This window comes from Strix uralensis, chromosome 5 (assembly GCF_047716275.1).
Source record: "Strix uralensis isolate ZFMK-TIS-50842 chromosome 5, bStrUra1, whole genome shotgun sequence".
Lineage (NCBI taxonomy): Eukaryota > Metazoa > Chordata > Aves > Strigiformes > Strigidae > Strix > Strix uralensis.
In genome coordinates, this window is record NC_133976.1 from 56,599,489 (window position 1) to 56,617,434 (window position 17,946).

Sequence of the window (17,946 nt, forward strand, 5' to 3'; positions counted from 1 at the left end):
TAGAGACCAGCACAGCAGGGCCTCAAACTAGGTATGGCTCTACTGTATTTACCAGATCTAGCCTAAGGCAAACACACAAAAAGACTGTGTTTGAGAGGCTAATGTCTGCACACCTTATCATACAGTAACAGGTCAGCTAACACAAGCTTCTCTAGACAAAATAGCTGTGCAAATGTGGAGGGAGGCACAAGGGGAGAAAAGGCATCTTGAGCTGGGCAACAGCATGTGCTCACAATGCTGAAGATGGCTGCGTAACTTAAATCGGGCAGAAGCTAACAGCATGTACCAAAATAACCGCTGTGGCATCACTCTGAGCACACGCTTAACCGGACAAAGTAGATAATGCGCCACTTTACCAGAACAAGAATATTTTTACTATCACCATTGGAGCAATCACAGCCACCAAGCCAGGAGGAAGGTGATGTGAACAGAGATAGTCACTTCTACCTTTATTGACTCTAAGGAAATTGTAACAGCAAGTCCATTTCAGAAGTAATGCCTCTCTTCTTCCTGAGATGTGCCGAGCACACACAGCTCTGAATGCTTTTCTGGGAAGCCAGAGACATTCAGGAGCCATCAGAAACAGGCTAATGAGCTTGGAGCGAAAAGGGAGAGAATTATCACTGAAACCTGAAATCTGATTTACCTACTAGGAGACAGCATCACCCAAGGTTATTCTGTCTGCTCCTGAGTGCCATAAGCACAGGAGAAAAATGCAATTCTCTTTTTAGCCAGATTAGCTTCCCTTTTTATTTTGATTCATAAATAACTGAATTGAGGACCTGACTATGAAAAAACAGCATTCCCAACTATTCTTCCAACGCATGGAAACAGCAGCAAAATGCTCCCTGTGAAATACTCCCTCTGCCAGAAGAAAAAGGTCATCATTAGAAGTTTGCTGGAACAGGGACGAGTCTTCAAATTAACTTTCTATCTTTTTTAACCTCTATTCTGAGATCTTTGGCAACCTACCTCTTTGTTTTGTAATAATTATGGTATCAGTCCTCATTAATGTACTTTGCACCTAGATTTGTAGATACTTTATCACAACTGGGTAAACAGCCCCATTAAACACATTTTACAAGCAAGAAACTGAGCTAGCAGCTAGCTGAGTGCTTGCCTCTAACTCACAGGGCAAATCAATGGCAGAAACTAAACCAAGAAGCTTTTGTCTGTTTGGTTTCCAAACCCCAGGTTTAATCACCTCATTATTTTCAAAGGTGTCCCACTGATCTCACACTTCAGGAAAGCAGGGTGAGTTTCCCCTATGGATTTAAACGCATCTCTTATGGAAAAAAAATAATAACAGGATTTTAGCCAGTACCTCTGTCCAAAATTCCCCTGGATGCTCTTGTTACAGCAAAGAAAAACCCCATGGTATCAGTACTAAACCAAAAATGAAAAGGAAAGCAATATATTCACAGCTCTCGAGAAGCTTAAAGAACAAGAAACCAAAACCAGCAGCTGAGACAAATCAACAGCCTATGGTATCGGGGGCGTAAGCCATATTTTTCTGACAGTTTCACAGGAGAGTGTGAGTCAAGGCAAATGCTGCCAGTCATTTTCTGAACGAGCAGGCGTCTTCCCAGAGCTTGGCCACATCACTGAGCTTTAACAGTATCTTCAGGAGGCATTTTAGACCAGTGCTGGTACCACGACCAGTGTGAAACGGCACTTTGATTCATTACCTCTCCATGCTGGGATTAGAAATTGCACGTGCTGAGCTCCGTTTGGCTAACTCAAGTTAAAGTAACGGTGGCAACATTTTAGCCTGAGGAATTAAGGCCTGTAGGAGAATATGAACTTGAATCCAGTGATTAAAACCAAGCCAGCTTGTTCTGATATCTGCTTTAACCCCAGTTAACAGGATGAGCATACCAGGGTTATGGCCCACAACTACCATGGTCTAGTCACTTGCTGAACTGGCAAAACCCTTACTGGGCAGTGTTACATACATGTGCGAGCTCAGTGCAGTATCATCTCAAGCTCTGTGAAGTATCAACTCGAGATAAAACCATTCTGCTCTTATCATTTCAGTTTTTCAGTTTGCCTTTAGTATCCGAGGTTTGTCTGGGGGTAACTTTATCTCAGTGGCTGCTTTATTCATCTGGATGTTGATGCCTACACAGCTCACACTGCCCAGCAGTTCACAGCAGTCACTAGAGCCTGGCTCCTCGGCATCTGACGGCACCAGCACAAAGTTGTCTCTCTGGGGTGAAAGATGGGGCCCAAGACCCGCTTCGTTTTAGGTATCAAGTTCAGAGTTGTTGCTCTTTAAGAGCAAGGGATGTGTATGGGGATGGGATGGGATGGGATGGGATGGGATGGGATGGGATGGGATGGGATGGGATGGGATGGGATGGGATGGAGTGGGATGGGGTGGGATGGGATGGGATGGGATGGGATGGGATGGGGTGGGATGGGGTGGGATGGGATGGGATGGGATGGGATGGGATGGGGTGGGATGGGATGGGATGGGATGGGATGGGGTGGAATGGGTGCAAGAAGCAAAGTCAGACTAATCCTCACTTTGGTGATAGGTGAGCTGCTGTGATTGATATAGGATAAAGGGTAGGAAGCCACGGGGAATTTAAAGAAGAAAAGCCTGAAGAACAGATTTCTTTGCAATGTGGGAAGGCTGGCAGTAAGTCATAGTAACAGTAACTATGAAAGACTTGGCTATTTCAGTTCTGCTGACTGCTTTATTATGAACAAGCTGTTAGCACAGTCCATCTTAAGGCTGTAGAAGTACTTCCAATGTATAAAACCCCATCTGAAGGCCAAGAAAGTCACAATAAACCAGCTGAGACTAAAATTTCCCAAGTTGGGGTTGTGCCTCAGGCTAAATTTGTTTGGGAATATTCAGCCAAAATTTTTTTAATCCCTTTCTAATGGCTGACATCGTTCTTAGAAATCTATTGTTTATCTGACCTTCTCCTAACCCGTTAGAAAAATTTCTGGCGGTATTTTCCTTTCTCAGTTTAATGCTTTGAAGCATTACACGCAAAATTTGGCAGGAGGCAGCTTTCTGTTAGGAAGACACATTGCACCAGCTCTCTAAAACTGTGCTCAAACTTGGCCATGTTACAAGCACTTGAAAACCCAGTTTGCGTGTGCTTGATAGAGTTCTCAGTTTTTCAGTTAAAATTCCCCAGAGACGTCTGAAAGGAGCAGGTGGTGGTTATTGCCGGCTGCCGGAGGCTGGCAAGGGTGAATGACAAGTGTGAAGTTGGTCTCCTCCGCGCTCCCCTTGCCCACTTCCAGCATTGAAGCAGTTGGGACAAGAGGCCGTCCGAGTGAAGGCAAAACAGGCAAAAGATAGATGGTGGGCTGAAAAAAGGAGGTGGAGGAAGGACCAAAAAAGTCTGGGACTGGGTAGGAGACCATTTCTGGGCTCAGAAGAGGCCACCGAAGAGGAAAGGTTTCTGGGGTCTTCACCAACCCCATCTCTGCTGTAGCTTGGGGGATGGTCAGCCAGGGAATGAGAGCAGCAGGCTTCACAGTGACCTTTTGTGCTGTTCCGAGAGGTTTTGCTCCTCCAGAATGAAACACTGCTGAGGTTTGGATCCATCTAATGGTGTTAGGGGGAAAGCAGTCAGCCTGCTGGAATTAGGAGGAAAAATTTCTGAAAGCTCAAGGAAGTATTCATGTTATGTGATCAGTGCATCCTGGCTGGCACCAATACTGAAGCGAAGAGGAAGAGAAGGAAGAGTGTTTCTTTGGCCATTGAAAGATTTTCACCATACCTCTGTGAAGGAATGAGTATGTGATGCTGGGTAATTACTGAAACAGCAGTTTTCATGAACAGGTGCTAATCTGTGACCTTCACGTCTGGGGAGCCAAACTTGTGATCCTGCAGGAAGATCTGCAGAAGCTGCTTGCAACCCCAGCTGGGAACTGGGCATGGGTCTTGGACAGCTGTGTGTGGCAGCTTCCAGGCTTTTCCTATTAGGCACCAACACTTAGAAGGTTATTTGGACTTATGTCTCCATTTTCTCCATTGGTGGGTCCTCAGAGGGATGATGTGAGTACAAAAGACTGCCTGGTCCGAACCCATGCAGTCACTGATGACCACTGTGGAAAAAATCAGCCAAAACACCCTTATGGGCAGGGTGCAAACAGGAGGTGGAAAAACAGGCTTTGAAGCCAAATACTATAATTAAAACAGGATTAGTAAATGATCATCATCTCTTCTGTGCACTGAATAAAGGGGGGGTCCTTCAGAAAGGAAAAATAGCATGAGATTGTAATTATGGATGTAATTAAAGATGATCTTATGGAATATATGGACAAAAAGGCTCAATTAAAATTGTGCAGGCAACTCTTGCATTACCTTACTTCTGGATACTTCGGTTTGCAATATTAATAAGCTTTTTCTTAAAGCTGCCTTTCTGTTTGCATTGCAGGTTGTCCAGTGAAAGAGTGGTGATGTCTGCATGCAACTTCTGTAACTTCACTTAGCTCGTCTCTTAATTGATTGTGCACAAAGACATGCACTCAGCACAGCAGGGCTGCAGCTAGCTAAAATTAATATGTATGGATTTGGAGTTTTTTTCTCTGACTTGAAAATCACTCAAAATATTACTTTATTGAAAAGAAATGAATGTCTTTCATTCTTCAGAAGGATAATTACCCTTTTCTCTTTCTCTCTCTCAGAAAGAAATTTGTTGTCTATTGCTTCTTTGCTTGATTTGAAATCTGTTCTTTTGAAATTACCTAAACTATAACACTTGCTTGAGTCCTTTGAAGGAATGGCAGTCCATGCTACTAGCCAAAAGTGGAGGAGCTGTCCAGTCTGCAGCCTGAAAGGGGTAAAAGAAAAGATCATTTACCCAGAGACCTTTTGGAAAGGTGTAAACTGGGGCGGGTGTAGTACTTCTTTTTTAAGCTGGTGCATTTTTCAGATTGCAGCTTTGTTGCCTTATGTCAAGGTCAAGCCACAGGAAGAAGAGCAGCTGGAGAGTTACTTTTCTGATGGTCTTCCAGGGTGATGTTCATTAAAAGTAAAACCACTTCCCAAATTCCAATCAACTATCCTTCTTACAGCCCGGAGGTGAGTCATGGGAGTCCAATAGCCTGCTGACTTCTTGCAGGATTTAATATTTCACAGTGTCATGGTTGCTGCAGGCAAACTTACCCTTGACCATTATGTCCTGAACCAATTCTTCCTTTTTGTGAATAGCAAACTCAGCAGAGCATCTCCCCTAGTTGTCTCATCAATCACCTGTGTCAAGAAATTGTCTTCAGCACACTCCAGAAACCACCTGGATTATGCCAAATCATACAGCCCTTCTGGTTAAAGTACACCCATGAATCCTAAGGCCTGCGATCATGTGAGATGGCTCTATTGACTTGCTCTCCTTGATCAGCTAGTCTGTAGTGAGAGCCTTACACAACATTGCCCGTGTTGCTTTGTTGCCTTGTCTTTGCCCACAAGCACTTGACTGGTTCATCACCTGTCCCATGGCTAAGCTCTGGGCACTGCTCTGCATAAAGCACAACCACTCCTCACCCCTTCCAGCCTGTCTTTCCTGAAGACCCTATGTCTATCTGTGGCAGCTCTCCAGTCATATGAACTATCCCTCCGTGTCTCTGTAATCCAAACCAAATCATAATTCTGCAGTTGTGTGGGAGCTGATAATCCCCCCAGTTGTTTCCCATGCTGCGTATGTTTGTTTGCAGATACCTGAGATGAACCCTGAGTCATGATGCTTTCACAAGTGACGTGAAGGATCATGCTTGTAGAGACTCCAGTGAGGGGACCTCTGCACCAGATAACGAGTGTTTAGGTGGCTTCTTGGGCAAGGGGCATCCTGAGGCCCTGGCTACATACCAGAGCTGACTGCACAGTCTTTGTAGGTGCATCACTTTGCAGTCTGAGCTCTCCACCACTGTTGCAGCAATTGCTCCATTAGGAGCTTTTCTCTGATCACGCTGAGATCACAGATCAAACTGTGATGGGTTTACTGCTTCTTTTTAGCTAGAACTAACTGTCGTAAGAGCAAGCTTTATTGATCTCCGATGGCAGAGATGCCAGGAACACATAGCTGTGCTGCTTTAGGAAATACTTCGACTGTCTCCATAATTGTGTTTGCATTACTGCTGCCCAAAAGCTGGAAATTCGAGGCTCCTTGCAATATGTGTGCTTTCTCACTTGTAGCTGAGCTGTATGCTACAAAAGTCAAGGTCAGCATGCTGACTGACATTTGGAGTTGGATAAGATTGTTATTCCCAGAATGATTTTTAAAGTCTCAGGTCACCATTTTAGGCTAATTTCTGTGACAAGTGCTTTCTGTAAGGGAGAGTTTCACCTAACCTGAGCTTTCTCAAGGGCCAATGGAACAAATTGTCAGCACTGCAAACAGAAACCTGGATGATCTGTGTTTAGGAGCTGCTTCTCTCTTGACTTATCTGTACAAACAAGAAGGCAACACAGATTTAAACAAACTCAAAATCTCCCCACGAGAATGCAGCGAGGCTTTGTTGCTTGTAGTGAACTGCAATCCCACCTTAGCTGTGGGAGAGGGCACCCAAACACCCGGACCTCACCCAGCCCTGCCCCACGGAGGGCACCACTGCAGCAGCTGCCACCGGCAGGCAGGGACAAAGGCCTCTGAGCGCCGGCTTTGGAGGAGGAGGAGGAGGGATGACCCTTATCACCACTCCCCGAAGGCTGAGCTGAGCAGAGGAGGGGCTTTGGGTTTGAGCGAAGTTCCACATTCAGAGGCCAGCAACTGCAGGGAGAGAGGAGCAGGGAGACAGAAAAGGAGACTGTGGGGAGGAGGAGAGAGCAAGAAAAGGGCAGCTGCCTAGGGAAGGAAGTGAGAGAGAAAAAAAGAGAGGAGAGGAGAGGAGAGGAGAGGAGAGGAGAGGAGAGGAGAGGAGAGGAGAGGAGAGGAGAGGAGAGGAGAGGAGAGGAGAGGAGAGGAGAGGAGAGGAGAGGAGAGGAGAGGAGAGGAGAGGAGAGGAGAGGAGAGGAGAGGAGAGGAGAGGAGAGGAGAGGAGAGGAGAGGAGAGGAGAGGAGAGGAGAGGAGAGGAGAGGAGAGGAGAGGAGAGGAGAGGAGAGGAGAGGAGAGGAGAGGAGAGGAGAGGAGAGGAGAGGAGAGGAGAGGAGAGGAGAGGAGAGGAGAGGAGAGGAGAGGAGAGGAGAGGAGAGGAGAGGAGAGGAGAGGAGAGGAGAGGAGAGGAGAGGAGAGGAGAGGAGAGGAGAGGAGAGGAGAGGAGAGGAGAGGAGAGGAGAGGAGAGGAGAGGAGAGGAGAGGAGAGGAGAGGAGAGGAGAGGAGAGGAGAGGAGAGGAGAGGAGAGGAGAGGAGAGGAGAGGAGAGGAGAGGAGAGGAGAGGAGAGGAGAGGAGAGGAGAGGAGAGGAGAGGAGAGGAGAGGAGGCAGAAACAGTCTTAGGTCAAAAGAGGAAGACCAAGGGGTAGACAGGCTAAGAAATGGCATTGCTCCTGTGGCTGGGGGCCCAGCTGTCATCTAGCTGGAGCGACATCTCTGTACTGGGAGTTTTTCTTACAGTCTTTGCTTTACTTTTTGACTTCATGAAGCGCAGGAAGAAGTGGAGCCATTACCCACCAGGCCCCGTGTCGCTGCCGTTCATTGGGACCATGCTGTATGTTGACTTCTGCAACCCCCACCTCTCCTTCAACCAGGTGAGTGCCAGCCCCCGTGACAAAGCACCCCTCAAATGACCATGAGCCTAGGGGGGATAGGGACACCCTGGCATGATCTACCCTTGCACAAAGCTGAAGAGCAATGCCCTCTCCAAAGTCCAGAATGAAGCAAGTCACTGCCGAAGGACACTGACCTCGCACATACGGAAAAATAGATAATCACACACCAATACTCACCAGCCTCCATATCCCAGTCTCTTGGCGAGCTCAGTGGGAGGTGCTGTTGTTTCCCCAGTGATAGGTGATGCTTGCTCTGCTGCAGAGCTGGCCATCAACTTAACATATGGGCACATGTTGGGGCAAGGGAACAGGGAGATGTACAAACAAGGGAAGACAAGCAAGTATCTGTGGGCTGGGGATGTGGCTGCAGGAATGGCAGACTTCCCTGCAAGTTACTTAAGCACACTACAGGCATGTGACAGTTTCAGTTAAAGGGATCAGCTTTCAGATTTGCCCAGCAGCAATGCCCAGAATCTCTGTAGTGTTCTTATTCAAAGTCAGGACTTAGCTTTTCTTAAAGGAAAAGCACAGCACAGCTTGCAGCAGATAAACCATGGGGGTTTTGTGCTTCAATCTGCAAACTCTAAAGGCCTTTTCTCTAGGACAGCACTGTTCAGCTATCTGTCAAAAATCTGCCAAATGGAGAAACTAAATATAGTATTTGTATTATTTGCTTGCATATAGTCCAAAAGATTACCATTTTTAAATCACATTACATCAGGGTCATGCTAACCACAATCTTGACCAGTAATCTCTTTTAATGATGTATTTCTAGTGCCAGTGAAGTGCTAATTCCCTTTCCAACCCCACTGCAAATACAGTCTTAAGTACTTCAATTCCTTGCATTGCTACAGTGCAGAAATGAAAACACTCAGGTTTTTAACAAAAAAAAAAAAAAAAAAGACAACAGAAAAAAGAAAACGGAGCACAGTCCATGGGGCATTGCTACTATTGTGCTGTTTTCCAACAAGATGTTCCTGTTGTTCAGTGTTACTGATTAGCAGGGGAGCTTTGACCTGCCTTCTCAGGAGTCTGTGTCCAGTCAAAGGGCTTGTCTCCCTGGAGGAGACGTAGCTCCATGGAAGCTCCCATGGTGAGTGTCTGGCTGACAGGCTTAGCTGTGCAGCCATCCTGCTGTCAGTATTATGTCCCTTATAGATCACAACAGATGTAGGGTGTGTGCCAGTTACCAGTCTTACTAGATGGGTATGCTCCTTTTAGGGGAAAGTTGACCTGGAACTCCAGTGTGGAATTGCCTCTTCCAATGGTGTTTCTGGGAACCAGGCTCTGGGTAGATCTTTATGAACAAATGCATATTTAAAAAAAATTACCTACCACCTTACCATCAACATTTCCTTCTAGTAGAAGCAGACTAACTCCAAATTTGCCTAGTCTTTCAGATCAAAATAAATACAACTATTAGGAAATAATTCATTGTTGAGCATGCAGCCTTTAAAAATCCCCCAAAAGGTCCTTGACCTTGTGTTGTCAGACAAAATCCAAAATACTTGCACAATGGTCATGGCAACAGTTTGGCCAGGATAGGTGTATTCTAAATCTTTCCACTCGCAGAGCACTGATCCCTGCTTCAGCTGCTGTTTGGCACTGCTCTGAGCTGTTACACTGCAAAGACAAAGGTCAAAGATCAGCTGAAGGTCTCCTAATAAAAGCACCTCAAGAATCACTAAATAGGAAAGGTCCTAAGGAAGGATATGGTGATATTTTTTTATGCTACATTCAGCTCATTTTCAGGGATGTACTTTTTTATCTTGGCAGCTTCAGAAGAAGTTTGGAAACATCTTCAGTCTCCAGAACTGCTGGACCAACGTGGTAGTACTGAATGGGTATAAAACAGTGAAGGAAGCCCTGGTTCACAGATCGGAGGACTTTGCTGACCGGCCATATATTCCAATGTATGAACATGTGGGCTACGGAAATAAATCTGAAGGCAAGTCCCTTGCAAATGGACGTTCCCTGCTGGCACTAGCACAAGGAGGACTGCGTAGATAGTGGGTAGATGGGAGAATTTCTCAGAACAGTGCCACCTTCTCATGTCCCTCTGTTCAATCTCCTTGTATGTCTGCCACCCTTTGGTGGTGACAACATCAGATTTGATGAAAAGGGGGCTCCCCTTAGTGATTGTAGTACAGCTCCAGGTGCTGGCACACACCTCTTCAGCAGTGCTAGGACACTATCAGTGGTACAACTTTCCAGCCAGCATTGGAGCTGGTAGCGCCCGACATCCAGTGATTAGTGCTTATGCTCACACACTATGGGCATGTTGTTGTAATCACACAAAAAATGGTAACTTTCTTCCAAGACAAGTGTTATCAAGCATCCAGCACACATCTCTCATCCTCAGCTCTCATGCTACCCAGTTCACACAAAATAAGGGTGCAACGCTGAATGGTTTGGGGGAATGATTCCTTTATCCTTAGCAGCACTTGTTGCTCTCATTGAATCCCCTCCACCTTCACTAGCCATGTGTGCGATTTGGAAGGTGCAGTAATCTGTTTTTAGAATTGCTGTATGAACAAGCCGTACAAGATCAGACTCTTTCATCTATCCACACAGACCTCTATCTCCAAACTCACATTTGCTATTCTCTCAGAGCTCCTGACATTTCTTGTTCATCCATTACTCTAGGGATTGTTATAGCAAGATATGGGCACGTCTGGAAGGAGCTAAGGAAATTCACACTCTCTACCTTGAGGAACTTTGGGATGGGAAAGAAATCCTTGGAGGACCGAGTGACAGAGGAAGCAGGATTTCTGTGCTCTGCAGTCAGTTCTGAAAAAGGTTTGTCACATCCAGAAGGATGGGGAAATCATAAAAAAAGGCAATACAGTGATGCAGAGAGAGAAGTAATACTACAGTCATTCTCGTTTGCATGCAGTGCTCTCTTCCTAAGCAAATGCAGTGGTTTTAGTCTGTAGGCATTACTGACCCTGCTCTACCTTGAAGCCAATTCCACTTTACACAGTGGAGCTACTGTAACACTAATCCATTTGAAACAGGAAACAAATAGGTCATAAATAGAAATAAAGATGTAAAATGTAATTACTCCCATAACTATTACCTTTATGAAGTTTAGTGGAACATATTGATATTATCACATGCAATAGAACTGCAGCTGAGAGTTTTCACAGCACATCACCTGTCATCTAGACACAAAGCAAAGTGTTATCTGTCAAGTCACAGAACAACCCTGCAACTCAGCTTTTCTTGGGAGTTTTCTCCTTTAAACAAGGATCAACAAAATAGTAGTAGGAGATGAGAAGATCTTCACTTTCTAGTATGATGCATTTGTACTTTGAGTGGTTTAGGGGCTTTTTCTCTTGAAGGCATGAAGGAGGCATTTGTGTATTCTTGTTACTGACAGCAGAGGTCCAAGAGCTTGGCGTAGCTTAGCTTCATTGCTTGGTCTCCATTTTCATTTTTAGGTCGTCCTTTCGATTTACGTTTTCTTGTAAATAATGCAGTCTGCAATGTGATCTGCACCACCATCTATGGAGAGCGTTTTGACTACGGTGATGACACATTCAAGAAGCTGTTACATTTGTTTGAAAACTCCCTGAATGAAGAAGCTGGATTCTTGCCTCAGGTAAACCAAGAGCATAAGATGTTCTGTAAGAAGCTGCCCTCTGTTGCTTGAGAGCATTGTATTTTCATTATTTTTATTTTTGCATCACATGCTATCTTCTCTCTCTGGTTCTGACATCCCAGCTTCTTAATGTGGTGCCCATTTTGTTGCGCATCCCTGGAGTGCCACAGAAAGTCTTCCGAGGGCAAAAGGCATTCATGGATTTCATAGATGTGCTCATAAATAAGCACATGGAGACCTGGAACCCTGCTTACATCCGAGATTTCAGTGATGCATTTTTAAAGGAAATGGAGAAGGTAGGCTGACACCAACAGAACCTCGGGGTCCAGAGAAAATTCCTCTGCCTGTTTAAGCTTGCTGATAGAAGCTGACTTTCCTCATAGAGCTGTATAAAACCTCTTACTAACTAATTTCCTACTTTTTCGTTTCACGTTGTATCTTGAGAAGAAAGGTGTTAATTTCTTCATGCTGTAACCTCCTTTACTGTCTTAAGAGACCACATTATCTGCTGATGTTCTTGTTCCCATTTTCTACTTTCCCATTCCCCTCAGAGTCTAGCAACTCCCTTCTTTCCAGCCTACACCATGTTGAAGGCATTTAAAAGGCAATGAGTGAGTTCACTAATATTTCTAAGTTTGCACCAGAGGACAAGTCAACATGCAAGATTCTGTGTACATCAGTGCCTTAATGACTGATGTCTTAAAATCAGTTACAAAACTGCAGCAACAGACTGGCTTTTTGGTATCATTGCCCAGTCTGTAGCCTGTCTTTAAACCAAGTTATGACTTGGAAAGGTGGCATCTCCTTTAGGATGTGTGTCTTTGAATTGCTTGCTTAAGACCTAGTTCCCTACGGATCAGATGAAGGCCTAAATCTGAATCTCACTGAAATAAAAGGAGTCTTTCCTTTGATTCAGTTAGGATGAAGTCAGTGTAAAATCAAAGGTACTTGCGTCAGCCCATCCATCCACCATATGTTTCTGCACATGGATTCACTAAATTTCAAGTGCCAGATGAGCAGTAGTAGCAAATTCTGCCTGTGAATTGCTTCCGCCATCCAAGTCCTCAGGCTGGACTGCTGCTCTGCATAATGAACCCTGCCGTGCTGCGGGCTGGGCACCTCCAGTCCATGCGTTAGCCCCCCCAGCTCGCCTGGGCCGAGCAACGTGACCGATGTTACTCTGCACTGAGCAGTACTATTTGGGGATGGACGTGAGCCTGACCATGTTGCCTCTTGTCACGTCTCTCTTCTGTTCACAAAGGTCCCCTGATAAGCCAGTCTGATAAATCCCTTTACTGGGTTAACTTTGGTCAGATCAGCCCCATAGCTCCTTTGCCAGAGTTCTTTTATTGGGATAACAGTTCAGTCTTAAATGCCTTACTAATTGCTATCCATATTACAACAGCATCAAAATATACAGAATAACTTAACAGAAGCTAGTCCCTAGGAAAGGAAAGTATAAAGAGGATTAGAAAAGACAAGCAGATGAACTCATGCAGAGAGCTTGTCATATCTCATATGCTAACAAATTTGAGCTCAATTAGCATTTGGATGAGAGACCAGTTTTGCTGAAATTGGTGTTGCAGACTTAATAGGCAGCAATGATACCCTGATCTTTTTTTTTTTTTTTTTCCCAATTGTAAGAAAATAGCAGGGCAGAAGCAGTGAGAATCTGTAATGCATAGCTATAGATAACCCCCTCAAAATACTGTTAATTTTGCATTTGCCACATCAATGCAGCCTCCTCTTTACTGTGTGGGTTTTATGATCTGATCAAACCTGAATAACTGTGTTCCACCTCCTCTGGGGGAGGATGTTACAGCAAGTGGCAGGGGCCTGCTGTCTGTTTGAGTTGCGAGCACAAGGCACTCACTTCTGTCCTGAAAGCAGGTGTAGTGTTCATCTCTCAGGATACAGGAGGTGACTGATGACCTTCAAATACAGGAGGTAACAGGGTTACTGAAGTACATCAGTTATACACAGACCATTGCCTGTGCTGTGCTCTATCCTCCCAATGAACTTCCTAGTCAGCAAAAATGGATCTAGGGCTTCTCAGTACTTCTCTGGAACAACGGTCTTCTCACCCAGCAAGTACCCCAGCTCCAGTCACCCACTTGTTTGCTCTCCACAGGGTAAGATGGCTGAAGAGAGTGGTTTCAACTATAACAACCTTCGTCTAGTGACCGCAGACTTGTTTGCAGCTGGTTCTGAGACCACCTCCACCACTCTCCGGTGGGCAGTTCTGTACATGCTTCTCCACCCGGAAATACAGAGTAAGTCAGAAGACAGGCAGAGGTGTGGCGTCTTCCCTTCAACCCTCATTTTTCTGCGAGGAGACTGAACATCTCTCCATGATTTGAGGATTTTGCAATGAAGAACAGCTTTGGTGATTGTTGGTCTAGGAGAAACCAGAAGAAACACTTCCCAAACATAGCTATTCTGGCAGGGACTGGTGGCAGGGAGGAAGCCCTGATAAAAAGACTGGAGTTGGAAGGGCAAGTTCGCTCTTGCCTTCATTTTGAAGGCTTCTTGGGGACTTTCAGTGGCCAGAGTACCCTCTTTCCGGTATTTGGAATAGATGCTAATCTGTTTTAATTCCCTAATGCTACATGCCCAGGTACCCTTTCAGCTGCATAGAGGTAAGGTAGCATGTCGAGTGACAAGACCTTAATGAAAGACACCATGCACAAAGAATAGTTAGACAGATGGCTCTGAGCAACTGAAAACAAATGCATTCCCCTCTAGTTTCTGTTCCTTTCTCTAACTGCTTGTCCTGCTCTCACCCAGTATCTACAGTCTCATGCTGCCAGCCTTCCTACAGCTTGTACCAGCCCCTTCTGCTTACTTAAGGGCACTCTAATTCCTTAGCTGTGCTGCTTTCAGGTAAGGTCCAAGCAGAGATTGATAAGGTGATTGGCAGAGAGAGATCACCCACCATGAAGGACCAAGTGAGCATGCCCTACACCAGTGCTGTGATCCATGAAGTGCAACGCTACGGGGATGTTGCTCCTATTGGACTACCTCACATGACGTACCGGGACACTGAGTTGCAAGGCTTCTTCATTCCCAAGGTGACTGTGACCAGAAAGGCAATGCAGCATCCTCTCCCTGCGCAGACGCCAGGCATGGGGTGTGGGGGACCCCACGCAACTCTGCAGTGTTGCACTTCCAGCCCCGAATTGCAGTCACTGGCGAGGACTGAAGTAGGACATTTTGAAATGCTAAATCCAGGCAGATGGTCACATTTGTGCTCTAGGTTTGCACTGGATCTGTGGGAGCCCAACTGCAGTGGCAGCTCAGTGCAAAGGTTTGCTTCCCTCTCAATGAGCTGTGACATTCACTGCCTGTGTTGGAAGGAGAAAGCAACAGCCTAACAGGCTCTCTGGAGGCACACGACACCAGCTTACTGGCTTTCCTAAGATCGTAGTAGTTAAAAGTCTAATCTCTGAAACTATTCAAATGCCACTGGCATTCAGTCCACTGCCATTGTGACAGACAGCTGCCCTGGCAGCACTGGTAGCAATGCAAGCCTGGGATTTTTTTTTTAGCCTTGAGATACCTCCTCTAGCTTAGACCACTGACATGTGAAACAGGAAAGCTTTGCAATTTCCCATGGCCCCTGCAAAAGTTGGGCTTCCAAGTCTGTCAGTTGGCTTTTTCTCTCCAGCGATAAAACAAGTCCAGGAGGATCTAAGAAGCAGAGTCTGTTTCCACTGTGTAACCATGAAATTGGCATTTGCATGCAATGGCCTTTGTAAGGATACAAATTGCAAAAGTTCAGATGCTTCAGAGCATAGGGCAGGCACCATATGTCATTGGAAAAGTGCCCTGCTTTACCTCTGTTTTAAATAAGATACAGAAGAGGAGATCAGTGCCTTATTCTGAAGCACTGAATGATGGTTGCTGTTAAATAGGAGACACAGACTAAAGGGGGACCAGCACTGATCCGTTGTGCCAAGATAATGCTGCTGTTCTCACATAAGTTCTTTCTTCTTGTGGAGGAGCGCAGGGGACAACAATCATCATCAACTTGTCTTCTGTGCTGAAGGATGAGACAGTCTGGGAGAAGCCAAACGAGTTTTACCCCAAACACTTCCTGGATGCGAATGGGCAGTTTGTGAAACCAGAGGCCTTCCTGCCTTTCTCAGCAGGTAAATCTGAGGGGAGGATCCAGCTGCAAGTCACAGAGATTCCAGCATGACGTAATGTCCTCTTACATAAACACTTTCTACTCCCTCTCTTGCAGGTCGACGTGCCTGCCTGGGGGAACAGCTGGCCAAGTTGGAGCTCTTTATTTTCTTTACCACTCTCCTGCAGAAATTCACCTTTGTGCTCCCTGAGGACCAGCCCAGGCCATGTGAGGATGGTCACTTTGCCCTCACGAGCTCCCCACACCCATACCTGGTACGAGCTGTCCCAAGATAAGTGCACGCCTCTCTCCTTTCACTCACAGACCACCACCAACGCAAACTCTGTCAGAAATGTTGCAGGTGTAGGTAGGATCATGCCAGGTTCCAGTCAAGACCTCTCAAGTCTGTGCAGATGTCCCCTGCTGTGAAAGTAAGGATCTGGCCCAATATATGGCTTAGCTTAATTCTAGTCCTGGATCTTGAATCAGCCAGTCACAGCAAGTTATGAATGACGATCAAGTTTGCAAGTACGTATATGGCTAATCAGCCAGCTCTGCTGTACTTTGGGCTCTCATCAGTTGCAGAAGCAGTTCACTGAGCACACAGCTACTGAAAGAATTATTAGTTCTGAATTAGTTTACTGAAATACAAGGGTATCCTGGGTAAAAGACAACTCTGGGGTCTTGCCAATTCTAGGAGCAGAAAAACTTGGAAAAATCTCCTGGCCCACTCTCTTCCTTGTCAGCCCCAATGCATACCCAGCCACGCTCTACCTCCCACGTGGTGCCATCCCACAGCAGCGTGTGCCTCTACCTGGCACCAGGGAAGTCCAGCTCTGGCTCGGTTCCTGAAAAAACAGTCCAGGGTCACTCAGCTGATATGGCATGTGTTGCTGGTGGGCAGGACAAGAGCTTCAGCTCCAACGGCATTTAACTGCAGTTTCAGAGCAGTGCTCCTGAAAAATCTTATCATCCAACACATACATACCCCCCTCATTCCTTCCTGTTTATTGCATACTGCCAACCATTGCACACATATTGCACTGCCTTCATTTATAGCCCCAAAGAAAGTAAGTTTTAATCCTGACAACCCTTATCTCACACTATGCCTCCAGTAGGAGTAAATACCAAGAAGGAGCACATAAATAATCCATATGGTGTTTCAGCCACAGAAGCAGGTCATTTGTGAAATACAGAAATTCCTATATTTCAGAGAAATCCTGATGTTTAGATTAGATCTCCTCTAATTAGGTCCTGAAAACTGCTTTTTTTTCAGTGTTACACGAAGTCAGCTCTTGGGCAGGTTTGGAACTCACAAAGGGATGGAGTTACACTGAAACAGAACAGCTGTAGATTTCAGAGCTACCTTTCCCCTTCTTCCTGCCATATTCCCAACAAATTGTTCTGCAAGGTGTTAAGATATGTTGATGTTTAGATTAGTAGTAGCTAATTTTTAATGACATGGCTGAAAAGACCATAGCATAAAGGAGCTTCTACACATAACCACAACTAAAAAAAAAATAAATCTCTGAAACTGAGTGCATGGGTGTGCACACATTCATATCTATTTTTCTAATAGTAATTTTGGAAGCTATGAAATCTATTGAATTATGCAAATACTTATTAATACCGTTAAGATTTTTACTTCAGCAGGAATGGCACATTTATGGTTTTCATCTAAAAAATAATCTGAAAGAATAAAAGTGATCTGCAAAGTCTTCTTTCTTGCCCCTCCCTCCTCTTTGCTGTTGTCTCACAGTCCTACTACACACCTGCCTCAGACACTCAACATTTCTCTCCTTACAGCCAGCACCCCATCTGTTTCTTTCAAGATCCTTTCAGTGTTACTTTTCTGGTTGGTTCAATGACACTGAACTGAACATGCCTGGGTTTATAGTTACCAGCACACACATAAGTGTTTTTAAAGGGTTTCAGTGAACTAAACTTCAAATGGAAAGGATTCCAGCACTCGTGTATTTGGCTAAGAAGTGTGGGTATACCTAGAGCACGGACTGTCTTTCTAGCATGCAGGAATGCATTGAAAGAAAGTCAACGTGCATGTGCAAACATCAGCTGGTGTGGTCTTTTGGAGGCAAAAGGGCACAAATAGATCATTGCACAATACAGATGTAGGACTGATAATCGGGAGGGGAAAGCAAGTTCTCTAAGCTAAAAATGGCCGTAAAAGCCAAGCAACTGCTGTTGGGCTGGGGCAGGCGGTCACAGCACGGGTAGGAGAAGGGGGCTACTGTGAGCACGGGGCCCCTGCTGAGAAGCGTCCTGCTGCCTCCGGTCACCCATCGCCTCGGGGCCTGCACCTGCAGGAGACCGCGACGGCAGGGACGGGGCTCACCGGGGCTGCGGTAGCTGTGCGCCCTCCCAGTCGCGGTCCCCTCCTCTAGGGAGGCTGTCATGAGTCCGCGGCACCTTGAAGGCACCGCCCCGGTGAGCCCTGAGAGACTAAACCCGCCCCTCCTCGCACCGGCGCCGCCGCAGCCCCGCTCCCCTCGCTCGGCTTCCCCCCGCCCCCCCCCGGCCCC

The 17,946-nt window shown here is 45.9% G+C and overlaps 1 protein-coding gene across 2 annotated transcripts; it reads left to right on the top strand.

Moving 5' to 3' along the window:
• Positions 1-7,342: 7,342 nt before the first annotated feature.
• Positions 7,343-17,124, top strand: CYP2D6 (cytochrome P450 family 2 subfamily D member 6). 2 transcript variants are annotated; one of them, XR_012629246.1, is made up of 9 exons: positions 7,343-7,652; positions 9,450-9,621; positions 10,320-10,472; positions 11,117-11,277; positions 11,400-11,573; positions 13,409-13,550; positions 14,161-14,348; positions 15,279-15,428; positions 15,524-15,609. XR_012629246.1 is itself a non-coding variant. In XM_074871008.1 (9 exons), exons 1-9 carry the CDS (start codon positions 7,440-7,442, stop codon positions 15,700-15,702), a joined length of 1,524 nt encoding a protein of 507 aa, XP_074727109.1. In that variant the 5' UTR covers positions 7,343-7,439; the 3' UTR covers positions 15,703-17,124. The 2 variants fall into 2 exon arrangements, 1 of the variants encoding a protein (XP_074727109.1); XM_074871008.1 differs by having other exon boundaries at positions 15,287-15,428; positions 15,524-17,124.
• Positions 17,125-17,946: the final 822 nt, after the last annotated feature.